This window comes from Syngnathus leptorhynchus, chromosome 18, assembly GCF_054491065.1.
Source record: "Syngnathus leptorhynchus isolate UIUO chromosome 18, UIUO_Slep, whole genome shotgun sequence".
In the NCBI taxonomy this organism is placed as follows: Eukaryota; Metazoa; Chordata; class Actinopteri; order Syngnathiformes; family Syngnathidae; genus Syngnathus; species Syngnathus leptorhynchus.
The window spans coordinates 4,925,645-4,953,619 of record NC_141212.1 but is presented as its reverse complement, the minus strand read 5'-3'; the positions used below and the strand labels follow the sequence as shown (position 1 = coordinate 4,953,619).

At 36.9% G+C, this 27,975-nt stretch overlaps 1 protein-coding gene and 1 long non-coding RNA gene across 2 annotated transcripts; both read left to right on the top strand.

The window, feature by feature from the left end:
• Window positions 1–948: 948 nt before the first annotated feature.
• cnih3 (cornichon family AMPA receptor auxiliary protein 3) lies at window positions 949–26,171 on the top strand. Its single transcript, XM_085938292.1, has 6 exons — window positions 949–1,438; window positions 8,408–8,476; window positions 10,692–10,739; window positions 19,058–19,170; window positions 20,651–20,794; window positions 25,152–26,171. The coding sequence occupies exons 1-6, from the start codon at window positions 1,361–1,363 to the stop codon at window positions 25,177–25,179; spliced, it is 480 nt and encodes a 159-aa protein (XP_085794418.1). The 5' UTR covers window positions 949–1,360; the 3' UTR covers window positions 25,180–26,171.
• On the top strand, window positions 21,202–23,088 carry LOC147042555 (uncharacterized). The gene is made up of 3 exons (XR_015068986.1): window positions 21,202–21,227; window positions 22,450–22,510; window positions 22,841–23,088. It is a non-coding gene; the product is annotated as an uncharacterized LOC147042555 (long non-coding RNA).
• Window positions 26,172–27,975: the final 1,804 nt, after the last annotated feature.

Genomic DNA, 27,975 nt, shown 5'->3' with positions numbered 1-27,975 from the left:
CTTATATAATACGTTCTATCCAAGTCATTAAATTCTATATATTAATTCTGGTTAATCAAGTTTATTGTTGTTTGACATTTTAAACATTAATTATAACTGCACCTTGCTCATGTCCTTTATGTGTGTAAATTGAACACTGGTCTCCATGGAGATGATGGCTGAGATAGTCAAGCAGGTTTTTTTTTTGCACATTTTCATATTATTGTTACCTTAGCCTTTGGTCAACTTCTACTTTTATGTTTTTGTCTGTCACAACATTATTACCTCTACCACCCCTGATAGTGAGTCAAAGCATCACTGAACCAATCGGAAATATGGGAACCACAAGGAAAAGCCATGTTATACACAATAATAACCCGTAGAGGACGCCAGTCGCCAAGACAAATATTTTGGATCTACAGTAGCTTGATCGTGTTGGTTACCATTTATAACAATATCTTAGTTAGTGTGCCATTTTTATCCAAAATGACATCATGTAGCTAATTAATTCCCCTCTTTCTTGCAATCTTACCTAAACATTGATCATCACTGATGGCCGTGTCTAATAATATTAATGATAACAATAATAATAATGATAATAATAAGGGTGATCATTTTAATAATGATAATAATGTTAATGGTGATAATAATAATAATAAGAATACATATTATTATTACTATAATATTCTAAGAATGATAATCATCACATCATTATGATGAGAAATTTTCATGGCAAATGTAAAGTAGAAATGCACCCAAAGGCTTATTACAACATACCCAAAGTAAAATAAGAAATAAAATAAAAAACATGGTGGAATTCAATGCATTTGCACCGCGCGTGCACCAGACACGTGCACACGCCCTGGGTGTTGCTCGCATCAATCCACCTGTTCGCGCGTTTGTATATGATGTGCTCTCTTCTCTCCTCTCAAACGAATGGAGCATCCACCAGTTCGTCTCCTCTGGCTGGTTTTGCACATCAAATAAGCCTTTGGCATTTTCATTTCATTGATTTTTCCTCCAACAATGTTTTTCTGAAGACACCAGCCTTGCAGTCAAGACGGCGAACACAGCAGCTTCTCGTTGCATGGACTGATTTCCAACCAGTTTGCAATTCTGAGTCACAACACCACTGCGTGAAAGACGCAGTGGACGCACCACTCTGAGGGTTTTCTTTTCTTTTATTTTTTTTCATTTTATTTCTTTTTCTGCCTTTTATTCCTTGACATGGGCGAAGTCTTGATACCGGTGCCACCTCGCCTTCTCGTGGCAGTGTGACAACTTTATTGTTCATCATTGCCCTCTTTTTTTTTTTTTTTCTCCCCCTCTTAATGGGATCGCGCTTTTTCCGGGGAATTACCCGTCGTTTTCTTCCCCAATTATGTTCACTTTTGCTGCCTTCTGCTATATGCTGTCTCTGGTTCTCTGCGTCTCCCTCATCTTCTTTGCAATATGGCATGTAAGTCATTAATTTATTTTTTAGATGTGTCTAATGTCTTACAATGCGACGCTGCAACATTTTTCAGTCATCTGAGATGTAATTAATATTTTTGAAAAACATCCGAATTTTGTATCTGAATGACTGCTGCACACTTGTATCTGATCTTTAGCTTCTAATTTTTGCTTTCTTAACACGATCGCAATCCGGTTTCATGCAACCTGCAACACGGTGTAATATCCCTTATCAATAAATCAGCAATCTTCTCTGATCTTTTTGGGAGTCCTGCAGCACGTAATCAGATCCATCCTCCTGTTCTACTCCACCATGCAGTGTAGAAATTATATATTTGAAAAATATGACAGGTGGACTACCACCTTTTTCATCGTTAGGCTTTGGCACATTAAATATGCATGGATCAGATTTGTAAACAACAAATAGAAATGATGCATTTGGAATGGATGCATAAAGTATGCATAGGCTTCAACGTATGGATATGTTTACTGAAAAAAAAAAAGATATTGACATCCATTTTGATCTCCACATTCTTAATATATGCTAATTGTCATGTCCAACCCCAAGTAGGAAGTGATACACTTTTATTTGTATGATTTAGTTATTACCTATCTAAACTAGCTAAAATGATTTTGGATTATGTTTTTGATGGGACTTTTAGGTTGTTGTGAGCAACGTAGCTATGCAGAACGTCGTACATACATTAAGAATGCAAAATTCATAGAATTTTAATCATGATCTCAATTATTGGTGCCATGATTAAATTAACCCAGTAAGGAGCAAAAATTTTATCTAAAATGTGGGCACTGCCCTGGGGTGTGGTGGCCATGGGGAATGCTGGAAAAACTTTGGGATTTTTACGAATGGCCAGTCTGTATTGAGGCACCGCGATTGATGATTAACTTTAATAGTGTCGTCCACTCATCGCTGATTGCATTTTGGTACGAGATGACCAACTCAGTTGCCCAAAGATCAGGTATCACGACCAATTATGGCCTGTTTTCTAGGTTTGGTCATGTGACATTCGCAAACTGAGCCATGATTGGTTGTTACTTGACCTGATCACATGATGTCATTTTCAATCAACAGCAAATAGCTAAATGAAGTTCTGAAATCCAATCAGCATTGAACAATAAGTGATATTTACATCATTCGTTTGATGTACTTATATTTATCGGCGTGTTTCCCCGACATTCACGTAATCCACTATTGATTTTTCAGTTTTAATCTATTTTCTAATCAAAAATCATTCTTATGGCTGATTATTTTTTTAATTAAATGTTATCAGATGATTTGCATTCTAATTGGTGAAATCACAATCCTATTTCCTTGCTGTTTTATAAATAAGTGACAGAAATCAGACCATCTCCAGCAAATGTATATATTTTATTTAAGCCTACATGTATTATTTGAAGGATACAACAATAATCCACATTGTGAACTGATGTGTTTTCTGCTTAAGGCAGCAGAAAGAGTGGTGGACGCCTTCTCCACAGATTCCCTCCCTCACACTGACATATAGACACACAGCATAATAAGATCAGGCTGCACACTGAGAGGAAACATAATTAGGTAGAGCCTGTGCGTTGGGAATATGATGGTGAGGCTATGGAAGCATGCTGCAGAGAGAGCCAAGCTTTGCACATTTAAACTAGACACCTGCCGAAAACTGGCTCACTTACTCACTCCTCCCACTGCTTCTTTTGTGCTTTTAACTCGTATGCATTCAAACAACTTTCAAATGAGTTGCTGGCGGGGCAGTCAATAACTAAGACTTTATTGCCTGCAGGTAATTGCATGCATTGAAAAACAGTAGGCTTTAGCAAAACTAAGCTATAAATTATAACACAATAGACACAATACAATAAAAAAAAAATGAGCTGAGAAGATGTTGGAATAAGAGTAAAAATGAAATGTGAACTTTGGCGACCTTAAAACAAGTCTGTTATTTTTGCACATGTGCTGGACCCTTTTGGCCTAATTTCACACACTTTACAAAGGCAAGAGCATGCATAATTAATTACTCAAAGAAAAGTGACAAATGTTAAATTGGAGAGTTGTTAGGATTTTTTTTTTTTAATTTAGTCTTAAGTGATGAGAGACGTGACACTGTCTAAGAACATTCAATTCAGTAGATAAAAATAATCTTAATTACTTATATCAGCAAATTAACCAGATGGGGAATGCTGACCTAGACACTTGTTTATCTGTTTCACAAATTCAGACTGTGGAGACAGAAGAGAGGAGTTAAAATAAGTCTTATTTCTACAAGCAGGAACACTGCCAAGAAATTCAGTCAGTCAGTATATTGCGGTATATTGTTAAGTGGTTAGCGGCTAACACGATGTGCTAACCATCAGCCAATTAACATCCCAGTGGAGAAGTTCTGGATTTGAATCCGGTCTCCGTGTGATTCGAATAATTATGTTACGATCAATGAACACAAAGAAGAAATAATGTCCTATATTTTGAATATAACTAAACTGTTCTGTGAAATGGGAGTGTGACATTTCTTTCCGGGTTTTACTGTTAAGTAATTATGTTAATCAATAATGTTTGAAAGGAGAGCTGTGTTTGTTTGTTGTTTGTGGGCGGTACGACTTCAATAACAGATAAATACCAGATATGACCTTTCATACCTGAACTGCTGTCCATTGAGTTGGAACCAATTTGACATCAACTGCACAAATGTCAACAATGTGTTTTTTCTTCCATGTGTCCATGGTGACAAATCCAAACCATAGAGTAGAGAACATAAAATTTCCCTTCGTGTATAAACAGTCAAATGACCTCCATGTGACGGAAGCAAGGAACTCCCCCTTTCAACAGAAAGAAATTGAACAGAACAATTTGCAGCTGTCTGCCAGAGTAGATGGAGAAACCAGACAATAACAATACCCAGGAAGATGATGATAAGAAAAAGTGATGGATGGGTATTTTCACCACAAATATATATGGTATTAATATCACTAACAGAATTACAGCAGAGATAATACAATCATTCATGATTGATCCCCGGAGAGGAATTTCAGCTGTCCCTGGTTAAAGCGGCACAACAGATTGTTAAAAAAAAATATTAATACAATACAAGACGCAGTAATTGGAAGACTGTCTGTTCATTGCACAAGAAACAAGACCAGTTACCCATAGGGGAGCTCACAGGAATGATTATGAAGCCATTGTAATTAACATACAAGGTGAACTGCAACCTCCCTTGAGCTCTAATGCTCAACGCTTCACTAGGCCAACTTCACTTGAGTAATTTCTTTCCCATGTAACACGAGTCTCTAATGTCCTCCATGTATCATTAAAGGCGGAAGTGTGCCAAATGATCTTCTGGAACACCTCTGAGAGATTGGGGAAGTCCTTTGGTGCAGACATGATATACAGACTGTCTAGCCAGTGTTGCGCAAGGCACATTGGGAGAATAATTCTTTCTGTCAGCAAAAGGACACAACTTAGTGGGTCCATGTGTGCAGCACATCACATTTTATTCAATCCAAATTTCCATCCCTGTATTATATAAAAATTGAATACTATTGCTCTTTATTTGCCAGATCTTGCTTTGCATTGGCACATTGGGTCCATCTCAATGTTGTTATGCTAATATGTAATTATGTTTGGGAACACGCTGTCTACCCTTTTTTGGGGATTTAAGGAGCAAAATAATACTTCATTGTCATGGGATTCTCTAGTTTGCAAGGATTGTTTCTCTGATCATGAATGCTGGTAACATCGAGAATGCAAAAATGGCCGAGTCAAGCTACAGTAGACTGAGGCTGACAAGAACACAGGAGAATAGATAAAAGAGCTGAAGGATATGAGGCCAACATAACCTTTAGCTATCACCTCTGGAATGATGCATCGGCAAAGGAAGAGAAGCCATTGAGACTACAAAGTTTGCTCACTGGGGCGTATCTGGCTTCATGATAGAATTTCAAATGATCAAATGTAAACAAAAGATCAACCTGATTGAGAAGGAGAGTTTCAGACAACCATTGAACAACCTGTAACATTGAATCTAATGGTAATGGGCATGACAGTTCTTTTGAGTGTACCGAATCATTAGAATCAGATGACTTCAAAGAGGAGTCAAAGGAGTCATTCACCGAATCATTAATCCCCCTTCAGAATATAAAAAAAAAAACGTTGGCGTCCTTGGTGAATGGTGAACCAATTATTCACATTCACTTCCTGAATTGGCCAATGAGAACAGAACAAATGTATGAATGTAGAAGAAATTATATGTTCATATTATATTTATATAATAATATATTGTTATTTTTTATATATTTATATCCTATTGTATTTATATTTTATTTACTCTTTTTTTTTTTTTTGTTTGTTTTTTTTTTTTTTTTGCTGGGGAAGCCCTAGCATGAAAAACGGATCGACTCTTACGAAAGATGAAAAACAAAATAATTGAGACGGCAGTACATCGGTGCAGATCAGCAGCAGAAAAGAAAGTAGTTGCGGTTCGTGCACTCAGTCTGCACCCCGTCTTCATCTGGATTATTCATGTCTTTATATCATTAATGAAATAAAGATGAAGTATAATTGATTATTTTCCTCATAATGTCCTACTTACATTTTTTTCCCTTTATTTCATTCGGTACAAGTAGCAGGGATAATTATCTGTCCGTCTATCTGTCTGTCTGTCTGTCTACAATATACCACAAGTACAAGCGAAGGAAACATGTTTATAAATTACACAAGAAGAAACACAGTGAACTAAAGGCAAGTGTTGATAGATCTTTCCTCACACGCATGGTGGGAGTTTCCGCCATGTGCACTGAGCTGAAACGTGTGGATGAGTGAGACATCAAGTGGGTAGAAATTCATTGGTGCTAGAATTGATTGTAATCTCCATGAAGCAAACAGTCAACAGAGTTTTTGGCACTAAGAAATGCAGGTTAATGGAGGTGGCGTTTGGCAGAAAACTGGCTTGGCTCAGCATTGATCCACGTGTTCATTAACCCCCACTGACTCCTCATCCATCATCCTGACTGCACGGTTTCTATTGTTTCATTGCACAATGCACATGCTGGAGGATTATTTGGCTGTTTCTTATCCTTCTTTCATTTTTCACTTCTTTTTTTTTTTTAACCAAATACTCAAGCCTTCCACATATCATAAGAGTGTTGCAGGAGACCAACTTAGTCATTCATCAAAAAGTACAAACAAAAATCTTGTTTTTCTTATTCTTTGTCTTTCGGCTCTAATTCATTGCGGTGAAAAGTTAGACCCTTTGTTGGTAATGCCACAGTTGAGTGCACGTGAGAAGAGGGGCTGCGCCGTTGTGGGGGTGATCACAATCAATTTTAATCGTGGCCATTCTTCTGAATGTGGCATGCTTGTGGTGGACTAGATTCTGTCCCTACATAGTCCCTAAGTGGGCATTTGGAGACCCCCCATCCCAAACGGCATAAAATATATTTTTAGTTATTGAGGAATGAAATAAGTCGTGTTACCGTGCGCCAGCCACTTTCTCCCACCAAATTGTCACTTGAGCTGGCACATCTTTTAGACACTCCTTCCCCAAATATTTAGAAAAGCAACCCATGCTATAATATAAAATATTTCAAATATTCATATAGCATATATACCATTTTTTAAATCTGTCTCTAGATTAATTTTCACTAAACAGATTACAAAATGCACAAATTTAATTTAATAAAATATATCTTACATATGCTTCCAATTTTCCCTTCATGCCTCGCAGAAAGCCTGACAGCAGCATACAGAAAGCTCATCGGAAATGTCTGTGAGGAAACGATTAGTTTCATTTGATTTCCTCAGAGTGGAGTAAAGGGTTAACCGTGCCAACGCTGTTTATCAACATCAGGGAAACTGGCTTCTCCAGCTGTCTCCCTCTGCCAAGGTGTTCTGCACAGATACAGGCCCTGGAGGAAACATGAAAGTGATTAAAGCAGAAGCCAACTCCCGGCTTATGCATTACCTTTGACCTCTGGGAAGTCTGCGGCACAGATTTTGATATTCCTTCCGAAGTCCGAGTAAGGATTACTGTATTTTTCGGACTATAAGACGCACCGGACTATAAGGCGCACCTTCAATGAATGGCCCATTTTAAAACGTTGTCTTTATATAAGGCCTACCGGACTATAAGGCGCACCATTAATGCATCATGTCAGATCTTTTATCCAAATCAAATCATTCTCCATTTTATCGTTTTTATTTCAATTTCAGACGCAACAAATTAAATTATAATCACAAAATAATGATCCATAGGCTATTTGATTCAGGATTCATAGTCTTCAGCGGGCCACTTATGATTGATTTCATGACAATGCTTCGGGCCAGTTTAAATTTAGGAATGTGGTCCATATATAAGGCGCACCGGATTCTAAGGCACACTATCGACTTTTGAGAAAATGTTAGGTTTTTAGGTGCGCCTTATAGTCTGGAAAATACGGTAGGTAAATGTTGTCACATGGGAACAAAAAATCTTTTGTTTTCTGAGCACTGAACACTTCCTGTTTAAAAAATGTATATGACTGTATTTTCAATGGGTAATTTGAAACAAATAAAAAAAAAAAATTACATTATAGTTGATCCGCGCACACACATGATAACACTGCATATGCAATCTCATCAGGCATGAGGATAGTCAAGGGGTAGCTAACGCTGTAACAGAGGGGCAATGAACCAGGATTGTGCTTAGGATCCACTGGGTAATAACATGTATAAAAAGCTGCCCGTCAGTTCTGGAGTCAAGGGAAATAATCAGGATCAGAGCAAATCTCTGCCGTGTCTTTGAAGGTAATACATTGATGTGAAAAAAAATATAAAAGGTGTGCTTCTTCTGTTTCTGCAAATCTTGTGATTTTTTTTTTTTTCCCCCCATCAGCTCTGCACATACTGACACTGATATGTTTTTGGATTCTTAATCTGTATAAACCACATTTTGATCAATATCATAGTCATCATCTTTTTTTTTTTCTTTCAAATTTTCAGATAACAGCTTTCGATGAGCTCCAGGCGGACTTTAAAGTGCCCATCGATCAAGGCAATCCACTCCATGCGGTAGGTGTGCTCTTATTTATTTATTTAGTTTTAATATATTGTTGCTGTGTAGCCACAATTACTAGAACTACACTATTTTTACTTCATGACATTTGTTTTAAATAATAACATTCTTAGTCAGCTAAAACTGGCAATATTTCAAATTCACAGGCCTGTTATCGAAATAAATGCTTACATGTTAGGAAGTATTTCCATTACCTGACCGATATTATTAAAACCACTTTTGAAGCCTATGAGTATTTATATTTTTAGTGATGTAATTGATACCTAAAATAAAACATAATTCAATCAATTGCATTTCAACCATTTTGTCGGTTTCTCTCAAGCTGTAACATTTGACTGCCACCTATTCCATGCCAACTTTAATTGAATTAATTTCAAAAGCTTCATCATTAGATTCAAGCCATGAGCCAATCAGGAAAATGTGAATCTCAAAACACGCAAACAGAACACGTTAAATTCTTCCAAAGAACATCATAGTTTGCAACATTTCATAAATCAATATTTAATGGCTTATATTTTCAAGAAGACTCCTAGCAGAGCCCAACTTGTCAGAACTTCCTTCCCTACCAGAAAAAAAAAAGACACTTAATTTTCTAAGAGATACCGGGTTCTATCGCTGGGTATTGGCGGTGAGCTCATGGGAAATGGGATTCCTGCAATAAACGAGATTGGGTGAATTAATTTCAATGCTGGTTTCCATAGCGACTCACTAATAACCGTTTCAGTTTTATCATAATTGTGTTATCTAAAGTGAGTGCTCTGCATAATTTGCCACTGTTGCCTCACTATATTCAAGAATACCTTTTACGTTCATACTAGCGTAGTGCTAGTTAGCATAATATGTTTAATATCTTCTCATCTTTGGCCTTTGTTAGCATGTCAGTCATGCACAAGGCGCTCCCTTTCCATTGCCATCTGAAATAAATTTAAATAACTGTGATCTGTTGTTTATCTTCGCATCTCTTGCTCGTGTCACCAAGTTTCTTTTGCATCAAATTTACCTCCACTGCCTTCAGTGTAATTGCCTGCTAATTAGTAGGTACCCTAGCCTGTCGCTAGTTTAATTGTTGTTATTGTTATTAGTACTACCGAATTTCCCGATAGATTACTTTTGGGATAATAATATTGAAAATAATGTGATTGTGGTGAATCAGGTCATCTTTAGGACAGAGGAAATGCAAACTAAAAGGCTCTGCTATTTTTTTTTCCCCCCCACTGTTCCTCTGTGAATTTTTTGTTCATTTATTCCACCAGTACATTAAACATCAGAGGCAAACTTTCTTTTCCCTGAAATGACGTCTTCTTGTACTCTGAAACACTTAAAATAATGAAAAAGCAGCAAGATACATTTCATGCTCTTTTTTTTTTTTTTTTTTTTTTTTTTTTTTTCTCAATCCCACATCTTTGCTAACTCTGAAATGAGGTAGGGTCCCATGTGACATTTGGGAATAAATGACAGAGAGAGTTGAAGACACGATTATAACACAATGTTTGCAAATGGAAAATGTTTATAATTCATAATAACAGCATCCAATCTAGTGAATTAAAAAACACTAAATACACACAGATGGGGAATGAATCAGGGGCATTTTTGAAAAATTTATCTCAAAGGCAGAATCTGTTGTATTGATATAAATAAATAAAGTAATATTTTTTTATATACTTCATTACAGGTAACTCGTGTCATCAAATAACTTCAGAGGAATTATTCTGACACTGATAGAAACACTGAATAAAAAGAAGTCAAAGTAATACACAACGCATCTTTAGAACTTGCAACACTGCGGGGAAAACCCAGAATGTGATGCTATGGGAGTTTATTTAATATTTGATGATGACGTTAAAAGCTTAAGTGAAATAGTGGCTGCTCCAGTCAGCACTTTGGCGAGTGCTGATTTGTGCTTCAGAGGCTTTTTTACACATTATTACACAAGCTAACATATTGTTAATACATTCACAGAATGTTTTTCTTAAATCTGTCTGCGTACGACTCGATAAAATCCACCAAAATGTGAGAGTCTTCAATCGAGTCTACTTTTTGTCACCCAAAAATTAAGATGCGCCCGTTGAAAATATGAAAATAATCCCATAAATGTCATTTCGACTGTTTCATCATCACACAAATACATCATAGCAGATAATGTATCATTGCCACAATGTTCTATAAATGCACCTAAGAGACCTAATTTATTTTTATTTTGTTGTTTCACAGAGAGAGAGACTGCGAAACATCGAAAGGATCTGCAACCTGCTGAGGAAGGTGAGGAGTTTACAGCATACCTATTTGTTCTCATTATTTTTTATTATTAATAATATTTGTTGTTTTTATAATTTGGAAATTTGGAGTCAGTCATGGAGCGGTTTATAATAACACACTGATGCCTCCTGTGTCTTCTTGCTTCATGTTGGACTGGCAATAAGGCAATACAAATTGAAAGGTGATATGCCCTGCAGAGCTATTGAGTGTGTGTGTGTTTGTGTGTGTGTCTGTTGACACTTTGCCTTGAGGATGCAGTTTGATGAAGAAATGAGGCCTCCTCCGTCTTCACAGTTTTCACGACGGTCTCTGGATCTATCCATCCATCCATCGATTTTTCCCAAGTATGATCAGAAAAAAAAAAGCACAGCAGAAATTAATGAGTCGGTGTAAATTGGGAGCACTGTGGAGAAGAAAATCTGAAAATCTGGAATACAGTACAGCGGATTAGGTTAGCAGCAGATTGGGAGCAGTGGGAGGAAACATGAGAATGAAGGCTTATGGACTTTGTGGGCACTGGGGAGTGATAGGACATCATCTTTCTTAATATTCTTTTTTTTTCTGTTGGTTGTGATGGTGTTGATGTAGAATTATTACGAACTGCATAATATTACAAATTAACTATAAATAATTAATGTCCTTCAAGCAGTATTTTACCAATTTTTTACAAATATGAATAAGTTTGAAACTGGAGACTAGTAAAAACTCTTTAATGGTAAAAAAATTGCTAGCAATATCTGTATTTTTTTTTAAAGTGAAGACAATTTGTAACTTTAGTATTGACAGATGAAGTTGATTCACAATTTGTCTTCGGGGGCCACATAAAATGATTTGGCGGGCCATATCTGGCCCCCGGGCCTTGACTTTGACACCAATGATCTACAGTATAATAATAAAAATAAGGGTAAGCAATCTACAAGCTACCAAGGCATAGCGCCATTGTTACGGTTCAACTGGTGCCAAATGAACCGCTTCCCCGATTCCTTACTTTCCATGACAAAACAACAAAAAAGACATTTTCATCGCAGGGGAGACTTAAATGTCTCACATATGCAAAGTTTCCCCCAATGCATGAGGTGACTGAAGTGCCCTCAAGTGACTATTTTCCTATTTCCGCATTAAACAGAGAGTTCACAGAGTATGTTTTTATTCTGTTTTGTGGATGCCTGCGGCTGCGAAACAGGAGGTTCTGCAGTATGCCGCCTGTCCCCCCCCCCTCCTCCTCTTTTATCCAGAGATCATCTTCCCACTTGTGAACTATTCAGCTCACTCCAACTGGCACAATCACAGCATGGTGGTCCTGATTGGTTTGGGTAAAACCTTTGGCTAATGTTTTTTTTTTTTTTTCATGCTGGCAAACTCACAGTTCCATTTAAAAACTAGCAGAAATTAGAACATGTGCCGTTTTTTGGCTTCCCGATAGTGAGTGGATTTTTTTTTTTCTTGTAAAGCAGCAGGGGTTTGGATGACAACATTTCGATGTTGAGCTCTTTTGGTACAAATGTGAATGTTATTCAGCAATGAGCCGCCACGTTGTCACAGCAACTGAGCAAGTGGACTCATTAAAACTCGTATTTTTAGTTTACTTGCTTTTTTTCCCCTACTTCTCTAGTTTAATGCACTCTCTGGTTCTTAGATGATCAAACAAGTAACTTTCATAAATAAGAGATGGATGACGGGTTGTCCTGGTTCGAGACCCAATCCTCAATCAATGTACCCCGCAAGTAAATGGTTGTTAGAATCAGCTCCAACATGTATTGATTCACTAAGATCAAAAAGTCAGACAAGTCCAACCAGGGGGAAAGACATGACCGCTTTAGAAAAGGCTTCAATGCTGATGTTCCGAAAACCCGCTGGTGGTTGAGATGCTGCTGACCCTCAGAATCAATCAATCCACACAGTCATACTTTTGACTGCACTGTGCTGGAAGGTCGAAGTCTGCAGGGATGCTTTCTGTCTGAACAAAGCCCCCTTGAGTGCTTTGTTGCAGGGATGAAATAACCAATTAAGGAAAGTGGGTTATTTAAAGAATAATTACAATGATTGAATCTGACCTTGAACAAGAGTAAAATGTGAATATATACACTTTGAGTTTAAGTAAAAGCCAAACCAAAGAATTTTTTTATTTACTAATTTCTCCACAAAAATCAAATACATTTTTTATTTGACAATTTATCCACAAAAATCACTGCTTTCAGGTATTTCGATTGATATTTAAAATGTGTGATTTAATTGCAATCGGTGCAGGTGGCTCATACTATAAGTTACTGCCTTTATAAAGCCAAGTAATAAATAACTTGCAAAGTCAAATGAAAGATCGAATAAAACATATGAACATAATCACTCATAGGAAATTTCATATTTCTATTAAGACAACAAAAGTGATTCCCAGTGTAGCTTATAAAAGCACGTCGTATGAGTGAATGAGATCCCTCATGTGGGAACGGTGTAAATCAGTCATTCCGAATAATGAGCTTATGCGCAAACCACAGCGCTACGTTGCGCCCACGCAGTGTTAAGCAGGCAGGAAGTCCTCAGATGTGGAGAACACTTTGGAGGAATAGTGTCAAGATTGGAGAAAGGGAAGAGAAAGCACCAGGCAGCAAAGAGGATAATAATAATAGGAGAGGCGAAATGGGGGAAGGGAACCCCGTCTTTGATAGGAAAATAGCTGCCACTAGGAGATGTGTAAGAAATGAATATTAATAATGTCACGACTCATAGCATACATTTACAGGATTACCACTGTTTTCTCAAAAGCCGATAGTGCGCCTTATAGTCCAGTGCGCCTTATATATGGACCAAATTCCTAAATTTAAACTGGCCCGAAGCATTGTGTCATGAAATCAATCATAAGTGGCCTACTGAAGACGATGAATCATGAATCAAAAAGACTATGGATCATTATTTTGTGATTATAAAGTATTTTTTTTGCGTCTGAAGTTGAAATAAAAAAGATAAAATGGAGAAGGATTTGATTTGGATTAAAAATCTGACATGATGCATTAATGGTGCGCCTTATAGTCAGTTATATAAGGACAAAGTTTTAAAATGGGCCATTCATCGAAGGTGCGCCTTATAGTTCGGTCCGCCTTATAGTCGGGAAAATACGGTGTGTGTGTGCAATCTAAACCCAGCCAATCAGATTTGTGAGTTGAGTGATGAGTAATGGTGGTGGGTTGAAGTTCAACAAGTTCCCACGAGATTTCCATGATGCTAATGATGCATCACTACAAAGGTTCTTGACTCTGCCTCACTCTCATTCGTTTTTGCTGTGTCCGTCATGCATCGCATCCATCTCTAAATCTTTTAGTCTGTTCCTCTGTCTTCGCTCTTCCAACTATGCCCCCCACCCCCATACACACACTCGCACACCATTTATCTACATTGGCCATAGAATCAGTGACAGCTTGGCTCGCTGTTGCTTTAATCAGTGAGATTGTCTGAGATGGTGCCACTGAGGACCTGTCCTGCATACTTTGATAAAGTTTGCCAAGACACATTGAAGGAAAGATATACAGATGGTGTCTTTATCTGTTGTGAGAGAGTGAGAAAGACATTTCAAATTAAGTTTAACTGGGTTAGAAATATACTACAAAGGATTACCCAAGTTTCTTGTACGATTTGAATTCTTGACTGATCTTAAAACTCTGAGATGATTAAAGAACCCAAATGATTTTTATCACATTATGACTATTGCAAAAATGGCCTTTGTTTTACCATAGAAGACAATATTTGCTGGATACACATCAAATTCCTCATTTGATTTTCACAGCAGTCCTCTCACATTTATTTTCGAACAAATTGTCTTCAAAAATTCAAGAAAACCATTTAACTACATTTAGTAAAATATCTACTTACATCCAGCATAAAACTGTTTCAAGGGAAAAACTCCAGATACATATATTTACAAATAGATTAGATTTAAACATGCATTTTATATATTTTTTTATTCCCTTCTACATTTCCCAGTTGACCGTAATGTTGCATCTGCTCCTCGTCTCACATCTCCACCCAAGTGTACGAAGGCGTTTAGAATCTAGCAAGGCCCAAAGCAGCTGTCCTGACAACTCATGCACAGAGGGAATTTCATCAACTCAATTGCAAAAAAAGCAAACTTCAATTTCATGCCTATCAATGCTGCCCTAGGGTTCAAAGGGCATCAACATAGTACTGCTGACTACTGCAGTTAGCACCATAAGATGTTTCAGCAAATTTTTTTTTTTAATTCCGTCATATATGCAGCTCATACAATATTTAGGCAAATTTATTTGTAGACTTCTTTTAACATAGTGAAGCTCTGTAAAGTTGAGGGTAGCAATAGAATTGAAATTTTCTAGGTCATCACACAACACTCATTCAAAGTTGTCATTAAAAGTCGGAACTTCATCAAATCTGTGGTATGAGCTCGAGCTATGCTTCATCATATCCAACACATTTGAAAAATAGATTTGTGTGAACATTTCTTTCCCGTACTGTCAATACTACCATAACATTTCTTGCGTCATTTATCAATGGACGTCTTTATGGCTAGTGAAGTAGTCCATAATAGACCCATGATAACCACATCAGGCATAGTGACTAAATCACAATGACACTATCTCGCTAATTCTCCTTGAGGGCTGGCTATGAAGTAACGCTTGTGTTACAGTAATGAAGTATAGCAGTGTGGCCCTGCCAAGCTATTAAAAGCAGAGCAACAAATGTGTGTGCGAAGGTCGTCTTAATGCAGCACATTCCAGTGTGCTAGTAAATAAACAAGATATACATATATATACCAAAAAATGGGGCAAATTTGAATGTTTTCCCCAATTATCTATAATATGTTTGCAGAATTTCATCATCGGGTGTCACAAATGACCATAGGTGTCAAACTCAAGGCCCGGGGGCCAGATACGGCCCGTCTCATCATTTTATGTGGCCCACAAAGACAAATTTTGCGTAGACTTTGTGTCATTACTAAAATTACAAATTGTATTCACTTTTAAAAAAAAAAAAATAGAGAGACACTGCTTGCAATTTTTATGACTGTTCTTTTTCTTTTAATATTTGAGCAGTTTTTACGAGTCTCTGATTTCAAAACTAGTTATTGATGTTTGTTTTGTAGCCTATATTGTATATGAAAGCCGTCGACAATCATAATGATATCCATAAGTCATTGTGTTTGAAAAATCGGTCATATTTACGGGATCACATCATCTAACTTTAATGTTTAATATCTCTCCGAGTGTAACCTAAACCCAAATTTTATTCTTCATGAGATAAAATGTAAGCCAGCGCTCTTATATTTCTCCAAATTGAATAGCTCTGTGTGAGAGCAGTCACATTTGAAAAGCTTTCTCGTCCTTTTTTTTTTTTTTTTGTCAGCTCTGAGTGTTGCACTCGCCCAAGCGGGTGGCGGCGTGGCTAATTGGAGTCGGAGAAGCTGAGGCTAAGATGAGGCAACCCCGTGAGCAAGTGAATGAAACGTGGGCAGGCGTTCTCATTTAGCATGTTGCAGTAGGAGGCCTCGGAGGTTTTAGTGAGCATGAGGGTAATGAGAGGAACACTTGAGCTCTGATTTACTGAGATCCCAAATAACAAATTGTGGTTTTGCATCAAATCTACAATTTTTTTTTGTATACAAGCTGATACTGACCAGATAAATAACATGCCAGAGCGATCACCGACACAGCTCATTAGTACCGCAGGCAAGAACTAGATCTTCTATAGCCGTGAAGGGACTCATGATGCAATGTCATCCATATTCAGTGGATGTACTGTACCTGCTTTGGAGCTCCGCATCACAAGAGCTGCTGCGGGTGAAAGAGAGGTTGAATGTGTCACTCATCTGCCACAGATATCGAAATTGAAGCAGATGATGATGTGCATTAAATATGGGCATGGGGGATTTTACTGTTTTTTTTTTTCTTTTGATACACACTGGAAAAAAAAACCAAATGCATGTGATTAAAATCTGTTCAAATAATATATATCATTTCAATATTTTTGAGGAAAACAAAGTTATTGACCACATTTCAATCACGTCTCCAGAAGTAAATAACTTTTTTTTTTTTATCCTGGTATAAGATTGATGAAATAAAAAACATTTCGACTAGTAATACTGACTTTAATATTTAAATCTTATCTGAATTCAAACTAGACAGACAGCGACACGATATATTTACTGCCAATATTTGGCCGTGAAGCAATTTCCTCACAAAATCGGCTAATGTGATTTTCCGCTGATAATGTTTCATTTACAGTGATGCTAAAAACGACAGCTGATTTCCCAGGGTGTGTAATTTTTCTGCCATCAAACATCAGGGTTATAGCTATGCCAATTACCATATTCCCAAGTATAGTAATGCTGTCTATCATGAGACACCTCCCAGGAGTAAAATTACATTTCGGATTACTGCTTCACTGAAATTTCGCCAGTGATACAGCTCAGTTAGTGGATCAGATGGATTTTAGGACAGCCTCCGGGCACTTTTACACTGCAGCGAGGGACATAGAGCTACAGTCCCAGATGGACACGGTCCCAGATGGGCACCTCTGTCAACACACTCACTCACTCGTTTCAAATAGTCGCCAAGCAATTAAATTTAATGTGTATGCTTCAGTACACTTTCACACTCACATTATTATTTCCACTCATAGTTTGTGAAGCTAAACTAGTACAGAAGAGCTTCAAGGACAGGTAAACCCTTGGCAGATGTTTTTGGTACTTTATATTGGATGGCGATAATCAAACATAGCTGACACATTTCACATTTGGATTCGGTTTGTTGTTTGTTCTTCCATAGTATTTATAAAGTTGGTTTTACACCTGGTCAAAAAAACCAATTTGAGGAATATAGATCAAAAGTACTTTATTAGACTTTGCACTTTTTGCTACTCAACATGTTTTGGTGATTCGAACAAGATGGGGGACAGAGGAGGAAAATGTGAAGCATATTGTGCTTGTTTTTTAATGAGCTTTTTGTTCATACGGGAAGTGGGCAAGTGTTTTCACACTCATCCATGCATACTGTATTACAAGAAAGGAGGGGGTAATGGATAAATTTAGGTTTGGTTTTAACAGCTTTTTTTTTTTTCGATGTCTGCTGCTGATGGGGAGCTTTTCTCAGGAAATGTGTCCTTGTGCTTTTAGAAAGGTGTGCAGCCATTTGAATAATGCATCCAGAACACACTTTACAGCAAGGGGACATGTTGAAAGTCTAACTATATTATTGCAAGCACTTACATAAATAAGTGAAGAAATATTTGTGTATTAGCCATAAAGCAAGAGGACAATGTTTGACTGGTGCTTTTTCAAAAGGCTTTAATCTGCACTGGCATCATAATATAATATAATATTATATAATATTATATTATATTATATTATATTATATTATATTAAATTGTATTATAATTATATTGAAATTATATTAAAATTTTATATATATATATATATATATATATATATATATATATATATATATATATATATATATAATACAGTGCACATTGCATTCAATAAAACTAGCAAGGAAAGAAAGTAAGCAGTTTTCACTCGTGGATCTGTTGAGGTAGTGAATCCATATAAATAAAATTTATTTGAGGCCACAGCCTTCATGGACAAGAATAATATTAGTTTTTGTCATTACTTTTGACATTTCGTAAATCTTCAGCCATGATTCGAATGTTCAATGCCGGGTGAATGAAAAATTGTGAAACTGTGAATGTCATTCATTTGAATCTCACTGTGTGAAGACTTATAGAAATATGCAAGGATCGACATCTTTCTTTTATAACACCTGCCTGTGTTTATGTGTTTTTACAACCAGAACTCAGATTAAAAAAAAATTAGTTGAGCTTGGAAGTACTTTTCATATGACTGAACTGAAGCGGGTCACCAATGGTAAAAACGACCTTAAGCATCACGTGGAGGACTACTTGTTTGACCTGAATAATTATAATTATTTGGATTTTTTTTTTAAAAGTATGCGTCACTATAGCATGTGGTTACCACATCTGCCACACAATCTGGCTCAGGCCCTCCTGTGTCGCGTTAACATGTTCTCCCAGGGCTTGCGTTATTTATTTTTTATTTTTTTATTTTTTTTCCTCGTACGTTGCCCTCCCACATTGCTCATAGTGAATGTGAGTCATTGCTTATCTATATGCGTCCCATGATTTGGTTGGTGACAAAAAGTTTTAAGTAGAAGATTATGACGCTCGACAACCTGTTAGCCATTAAGTCTCTCAAACTGTAGACAGAAAATAAACACGTCTTGACCTCTGTGACTTATTGTCCTTTTTTTTGTCTCTCTATCTGTGTCCATCTTATCTTTTAGTTGGTGCTTCCAGAGTACTCCATCCATGTGCTCTTCTGTATCATGTTCCTGTGTGCCCAAGAATGGCTGACTGTGGGCCTCAACATCCCTTTGCTCTTCTACAACACATGGAGGTGAATATTGTAGTCATAAATATTGGCTTTTTGAATTTGCTGATTTGAAATATTGACTAAATTTAAAAATACTGGCTAAAATTGTTTAATATAAGGGGAAGATGGTCAAAATTTTGACATGACTTTTTAGCTAGTTAAAAACATGTCATATAAATTCATGTAAAAACTGATTTAAACACCAAAATGACTTAACGTCAAACAAAGGATGCTTCATTAATTTAGCTTTTAATCTCCATGTGTGTATATATTTTACATAAAAAAAAAAAAAAACCACAGCAATCTTGCTCCCATGAATGTGCAGAAACTAAAGTATTCAGTTTCAGATAGATATTACATTTCCAGAGCCACCCCCAAGGCATCAAGTGAAAATTGGGTCACCATTAATTCTTCTTTGGTTGTCATCATGACTGTTCTTCCCGTCAAGTGTTATATCAATGCAGGGCGCCAGCAACCTGATGGCTCTGAGCTCAGCTGGTTGTTGTTGCAAAGGAGAGGAGAGTCTCGGAGAGAAAACAAGTCTTGCTGTTTCATTAATTGGAGACTGTGCCAGATGCCTTCTGGCTACAGATGTTGCTTCCTATGCAGCTAAGAAATGAGAAGACAGGGGGAGGGAGAGCAAGGCAAGGATGGAGAGGAGGAGAAGGAGGAGCAGCTGGAGGCTTGGATGCTAAGGCAGAAGAGAAAACATGGGAGTGATAGCTCATCAAGACAAGGTGGAGAGTGGCATTGATGGAGAGCCAAATACACACATCTCCACATGGGAGTGATACTCGAGTGATACTCCCGGGTGGACGGCGAATGCCAACGAGGAATTTTAGTCATTAAAGGGACCAGCAGCCAATCAAAGCAGATGCCATCTGAAATTATGATATCACATTTATTTTTATGATTATTTTTTTCGATTCTTTGGTTCCTTGCTCTATTAATGCTGTGTTCGGACCAAATTTCAACATAGTCAATTGCATAACAGTATGTGATTAATCATACACTTTTAAAACTAATCTTAATATATTCACAGAAGTGCCAATGTGTTTAGTTTTTTTGGGGGGGAAATGACTCGAAGCTAACTCGTAATGCCAGTAAAACCTATTGTGACAAATCCTGTTTTGTTTATCACCTAGCAGCACACATGTTCTGTATCTCATCACTTGGGGTCCATTAAAAAATATATTTGTGCTCTGTTTTATGAAACAGTAAGAAAACATCTCTTTATACATTTCTTGGAATCTCTAAGTCTTAATTACATCTCGCCGGAATGGAGAATCTCCAGGATACCTCCCAAGATGCCCCCAAAATAATTCTGCTATTAATATTCCATTTGTTAGTCCAAAATTACACTCCTTATGGATGTGAATGAGCTTATCTTTATTTATTTTTTTACTATTTCCTTGCCAGCATATTGCATTTGATCACATCCCTCTACGCTGAAGTGTCGAACAGGTCAACTACCCGTGTCGTGTTCTTTCCCCCTCTGCGGTAGGTACTTCCATTCCCCAACAGATACCAAGGAGTTGATCTACGATCCGGCTTCGGTAATGAACGGCGACACCCTCAAGTTCTGCCTGAAGGAGGCCTGGTGCAAGCTGTCCTTCTTTGTCCTGTCCTTCTTCTACTATCTTTATTGGTGAGCATCCAGCCGAACCCTGCGGAAGCTGTAGTTAGAGCTGCTGCAGGTAATGGAAGGATTCAAAACAGAACTAGAACGAGGGTACTGAATTTTCTTGTAACATTTCAAGGTTTGGCTAAGTGCAACTCACTGAATAAAGTAACCATTTCTCTAGCAGTCACATGCAAGTTCAGGTGTGCTAAGATAGTTAGGGTGTATATTTCGGTTTATGCTCGCTAATGCATGTGATGTTGAGAGAATTTGATTCTTTACTTCATTGACAAGCACTTGAAGAATTGTCATGTTGATTAAAATGTCATTTTCTTGCTCTTGTCTGATGCTGCTGATAATAATCACTACGGATCTTGTTCCATGTGTCATGTGGGGGCTGCAGTGTGTGGAACCTGGAAATATCCCTCTAATAGCTCTTACAAATGGGAACACTTAAAAGGTACCATCCTTACATTTTTAACCTTATATTCATTTCTTTATTTGTTTCTTGATAACAATGAAGTCGGGTTATTCGCCATACTTGTAAATGTCTTATTTACGTGACAATAAATACTTCTGCTGTAATCAACAGTATTTTAATGAGCCACAGTATTAGGTACACCAGCTATCTAATGAGAACTACCCAAATATATGTATTAAAAAAAAAAAAAAAAAATCACGCATTTGTAGTGCCAGCTGCCGCCACATCAGACTATATATTTTCAGAGCCAAATTGGGTAAAAATAATTCAGCAAGAATTTATTTTATCGGCTCAGATTTTATTGCCTTAGTGTACCTAATTTTGTGACCAGTAAGTGAATATTAGTGGCTTCTAGCTGTAAAGTGTTCATGTTATTTTTTTTTTCCTTAACAGCGCCATATCCAAGTGTAGATTTTGTAGATTTTGTTTTATTGGTTATAGCTCTTTGCTTAATAGATTATTTATTTATTTATTGATTTATTTATGTGTTTTTGTTTATTTGTTTATTTGGTAGATGTATTTATTTATTTGTTTGTTTTGTTTGTTTGTTTGTTTTTATTTATTTTACACATCGATTTGCTCTTGTAAGTGTGTGATAATAATGTCGATACTTTAAATGAATATGTTGGTTGAGAAGAAAAATGATGCAGTGGTTGTGCTCTAAGCCCCCAATGAAAGATGATGTCACAATTTTGATGTTTGAATCTTGACCAAAACTGTTAATGAGGACGATTATAAACCGCGTCAAATATCAACGTCCAAATTAATGGGATATCTTTTTGAATAACAATGTCAAGAGTTGTTTTTCTTCTACATCATACTTCTAAACTATTTTGACTCCCAAGATTTTTGCTATGTTCCTTTCTGGCATGGTAAAGTGATGAAAATACTTCAGGGGTTACTTATTTAGTCATAGTCATATGTTGCATTAATTTTTTAAGCTTAGCCATCACAAAAAAAGCAAATTGTTTATTTCTCAGAAGTTATGTCCTTGGGGAAAAAGTCTCCAAACTTTTAACTCCTTAAGTTCAAAGAAAACTGCAGAGTAAATTGACTAAGCAGGTTTTGCGTTGGAATATTGATGCAGCCATAAATTAGATCAAAATGGGTAATTCTATTTTCTGAGATACTGGCTGGCTTGTTGTAAACATTCACCTTTAACTTGAAGCACTTGGCTTACCTTTGTCAATCTATCCTCCAGCTCATACTGGACGTACTTGGTGTTTTAAACGACCGCTGGCAGCAACAAAAGCAGCACTGAGGTATCTTTAAGAAATGCTAGGTGATGGTCACTTTCACTGAAATTCATTTTGAGATGTGATTTTTTTTTTTATCGCTCTACAAACCAAAAGAAAATTGGCCACTTGACATCTAACTTAACTTTATTGCTTCCAGAATTTTTAATATTGTTCCGATTTATTTCAACAACAAAAAGGAAGACATTAAATCCAGTCGTAAAAATTGATTGAACTGGATGTGAAAGCTGTACTTTGTGGCCCATTTTCTTGTTACACTAACACACTATGTAGTTTCTGCATTTGTGTTCTCTTCACAAATCTGGCTGTGATACTTGCACGGGATGATGAATTCAGAAGACTCACTTACTTTCACCATCCACCCTGAGCTGGTCGCTAGCCAAGAAAATTGTCATGTTGGTGTCACAATGGATGCACATTAGCTGCATTCACACGAATCATGTTTAGTTTGATGAAAAATGAATTGGAAAAGTCTGAATGCTATCATCCCAACCGTGGTGCAGACAAAAAAAATAAATGGAACGAGATGCTTTTCCAAGTCGTACCTATCGTTTGACTTTTTTTAGTTTTTTGCTTTGACTTTTTGAACACAGACTTGATACGTCGACTTTATGGTGGCAATGAATCTAATCACCTCACAACAAGCAGCAGTTTGGCAGATACCATTTGTGAAAGCTTCAAGCTGTTTATTGCTACTCCCAGTTGCATTTCAAACTATAAATAAAACAGAGAGTTGTTGTGTATTCAAACCAACTACTTTAAACAGTAGGTTGAAGACAGACAATATAACAGTGCTCACAGTCAGATGTTCTTTATCCTCTGCAAAGAATGACCAATACTAGTGCTGTACTGATGAGCTGAAAGAGAAGTTGAGATGTCTGATTGTCTGCACACCAGAAAGAGCCGAAAAATCATGCAATCTAACAAAAACAAATGTTTTTATTTTTATTCTTTTTGATTTGTCAAGATGATTTGAAATATGTGTTTTGAGTTGTGAGCGTGGCCGCGCATTAAATCAAACTCGTATCTTGGGCGTAATGTTATTTAACATAAACAAAATCTGGAAATACGTCTGACTGACGTTTCTGCATTTAAAAAGCATTGTGTGACATTTCAACTGGTAAAGATAGTCAAGTTTTTGTAAAACAAACAAAATATACAATCCGGCAGGGATTTTTTTGGAAATGGCCACACAATACACAACAATACGATGCAACCAGGTAGTTTACTGATAAAAATGTCAGCGGCTCATGGTACTTACCTTCTCTTTTTTCCACTAATGTGTTCTTTCTGTCACAGGAATGTGTCACTCTCCACTCACTAATTTACTACCCTTCCCTTCAACATTGTTTCTCTGGCTGATTTAAATATTATATTGGATGCTGTTCCAATGGGTTTTGTAAATGTGGGCATTTTATTGGTTGAATATTTTGAATACTGTTTAGTGCTGTTAAAATCTGTGTTTTATCGATTCACCACACTCACACGAATCAATTTTGGCTCATTTACTTGACAGATGTGTTAAGCTAATGAGACACAAAATGAACGACATCTGTCACTTGGAGCAGCCAAGAAATTTGCTCACATGACGGAATTGTGTTTTAATCTAGTTAGTAGTCGATCTGTATGAATGCATTTAAAAAATTTATATTTTTCCCTGAGAAGAATTGGACTACTTAATCAAACAAGGCAGAATCTATTTACTTCTAATCCTGCGAGTCTTGACTTGATCGATAGTTACGATTTTCAAAACAGAAGCTTATTCATCTCGTATTTTCACAACTCAAAGCAGAACTGACTCGTCTCAGTTTTCAGGTTCCGGTTTCCTTCACTTGTGATGAATGTTCTTTTTTGTAAACCATTTTCAAGCCACAAAATTGTATTTACGTCCTTCTGCACTTTCAATTTCATAGTTACGAGTGGACATTAACAAAAGTGTCTCAGGCTCCCAAAGGCACTGAAGATGAGTCATTAGTCAACTCTGTTGATCTGTTCTTGTCAATTCACAGCTCAAGTGTTAAATCCGCAATCTGTGACTTGTGTGGAGTCATTTTATCGTACACCGTATTGCATTACTAGCTTTGGTGATTTGACCAAAACTGTGACAATGCTAACGAGAGCTCTCAACTTATTTCTTCTTAGCTTTTGTAGCAAAGTATGACATGATGGAGATAAACATTCCCAATTCCTATTTCAAAATCAGGAGATCTAAACCAGCATGATAACCACAGAAGCATTAGGCTTAGCTCAATTGGGCCAACAATGTTAACAGAAGAAGCTTGATAACATCGAAAGGAATGTCCAAATAGATTTATGGCTGAATGAACCAGTTTGACACAGTCTTAGAGAGATAGACCAAATAAATACCTGCAATCTCACTGTAATTATCACTTTTATTGATCTAAAAAAAAAAAAAAAATCCATCCCATACAAAAAATGCTAAAAATCCTTAGAGCAATGATGAGAAACACTATGGGCCTTTTTTTTGTTTTGTACAGCACTTTTCTATGTTGATTTCAAATAATGTCAGAAAAGGCCATTTCTTCTGCATTTTATCTTAGTACAGAATAAATATTGTATTTACAATCAAACAAAAACAAAATATCCACTCAATTTCTTTTCCCTCGTTCTTATTCTTGTCTTTCAGTATGGTCTACTCCCTGGTTACCTCATAACTGACGTATCAGCAACCGAAGAGACAAATAAAGCCTCTGGATACACAAACTGCCATTTTTACAAGAGTGCTGGGTTTTTTTTTTTTTTTGGTTTTTGTTTTTTTGTGCCAGAGACATAAACATACTGCTTCCCTTTCAACTCAAAAGGGATTCATGCTCGACTAAACATACAAAACTACCATTCTCAGTTTGATTGGTCAGAGCGAGTTGATGTGAACTCTCGCACATAAACATAAACAGCTTCCTCTAGAGTGGTGCAATTATTTACTGTCTCGTAGCAGTGATGGAAAGCACAGTAGCATTTGCACACTTTGTCTCAGGCACAGGAGATCCAGCACGTCCGTCCCGCTTCGGAACCTCACCGACCGTAGCAACAGTGAGTCAGAAACGGAGGATGCGTGGATGAACTGGATCAGAAGGAAAAAAATTGTTTCGGCGAGGCACCGAGTGCAGCACATAAATACATTATGACGGTGTGGTGGGCATTTTGATGTACTCTTTGTCAAAAAGGCACTTTCCAGTGGAAACATATAGAGCAAATGCCTTTATGTTGTTTTCGTGTTGTTCTATGAGAATTGTTTCGAAAACTCCCAAATAAAAGACTTGATCAAAGTCTACACACATATACATTTGCACAAATCGTGTATTTAATCTTGCACAATGTTTGCGATATTGGGAAGTTTGTTCATGATATGTACGATGAAGTCAGATACATCGATGAAGGTCTTCCATTATGTAAAATTTCAAACAGGGAAGCTACTGTATGTAAGAATTTTCTAGTTCTATTTCAACAAGGGACCAAAATTCTCTTTGGATACTAATTTATTACGTCAAGTGTGAGATTTTATTGCATCTGCGTTTATCTTTTCTTCCAATGTTAAGAATGATGAATGAGGTAGAAATTTTGGAATGGAATCAGTCACATATTTTGAATCTAATAAAAACAACTGTAGCAGCTGATGTAGGCCACACCTCCACTGACACAAAACACACCACCTATGCTTGCTTTAACACACAATTCCCTTAAAGTAAGATCTTACTTAATAGGTTACATAACAAATATGTCATTTTGTCAATGCAGAGCGGATGTTTCCCAAATATAGTTTGCATCCTCTGTCCTAGTTCAAACACCTCCCGTTACCATAGATTGGAAGTCCTGCAGTTTTTTTTGTTTTTTTTCTCTCCCCCCCCTTTGTCCTATTCCAATTCTGGCATTTTCTATCCTGACTGTGTTTGTGACTTTAGATATTGTTTATGAAATAAACTATTTTAAAATCAAAAATGCATGTTGTTTTGTGCATTAAATTGTAGATATAAAAGTTTATTCAATATTTTTTTTTTCTTTTAAGAATCAGCAACCTCTGGCAAAGTCATTCCATTCACAGAGCAGAATAATTTATTTATTTAAAAATCTATATTATATCAAATTATATAATTATTCTTTATATTAAATTCTTTACATAAGATATATATTATATCAAATTATATATATTATATTAAATATTATATTAATTACCATTATATATATTGAATTATTGTGATATGGATCATGATATTGATTATTGATGCTGATCTTGATCTTAATAACTGATTGAAGAATGGTTCAAGCAGCTGTGACTGAAACCAAGAGATGAACTGACGTGTTTGTGTGCGCACTTGTGTGTGTGTGTGTGTGTGTGTGTGTGTGTGTGTGTGTGTGTGTGTGTGTGTGTGTGTGTGTGTGTGTGTGTGTGTGTGTGTGTGTGTGTGTGTGTGTGTGTGTGTGTGTGTGTGTGTGTGTGTGTGAGAGAGAGAGAGAGAGAGAGAGAGAGCAGGTGTGTACATGTGTGTCCAACCCATGGCAGACGCAAGGTGACAGATTGGTGACAACCTGTCTTCTGACTATGCACTCCATAGCAATTTTATGTATATCATGGTAATTGAACCAGACAGCCGCTGCTTACCTTCCGACCCATCATCATGTGCACGTGTTTGTTCCTGTGTGTTGGCATGAATTTAGATTTGGAATCCCCACCTCCTGCATTAGCCCCCCCCCCCCCCCCCTCTCTCTCATTGCCGTCTCTTTTTCCAGAAGTCTTTGCCAGCATCAAGCTTTCATCTTAAAGCTGCGGAATGACACTGAGCTCTTGTCCCGCGGCACTGGCACACAGTGCTCAGCTTTCTGGAACCTCAGGTCTTTTCGTAGAACTTGTCTGTTTCCTCAGCTTTTCACAGCACGGAAGCCCATTTTAATCCCCTTCTGCATAGAACTGAATCCCACTCATACATATTGATACTTTTTTTTTTCTGTGAAGGAAAAAAAAAAAGGCCTAGTAAAAAAAAAAAAAAAAGACTTTGAATGCTATTCTCAAGTATAAATGATAAATGATAAATCAAGTTGCTTACAGTGCACTTGTTTCCTTCCGGTACTTAAATGTGCCATAAGCGTGTCAGAGCATTGCAAGAACATCAAATTAACTGGCCGACAGCTCTGAACTGATTTGTGTCTGCCAGACATATTTAACCACCTGGGAACATTTACAATCATTGCCGCAAATCTAAAAATATTACCAGCAGATCTGACAGTTGAAATATGGGAACACTCTGTTGTTGAACTAGTCTGAGTTTGTAGAATCCAACAAAAATACCAGGCAAGTGTAAATATAGCCAAATTTAGAGACATTGTTTAACATAAACAGCACAGGAGCTGTTTATGTTAAACAATGTCTCTAAATTTTGCATTGTTATAGATAAAATAGTCTGATTTTTATAGTCCATCATAAAAACAAACTGATTGTATTTTGGCATTTGCAAACA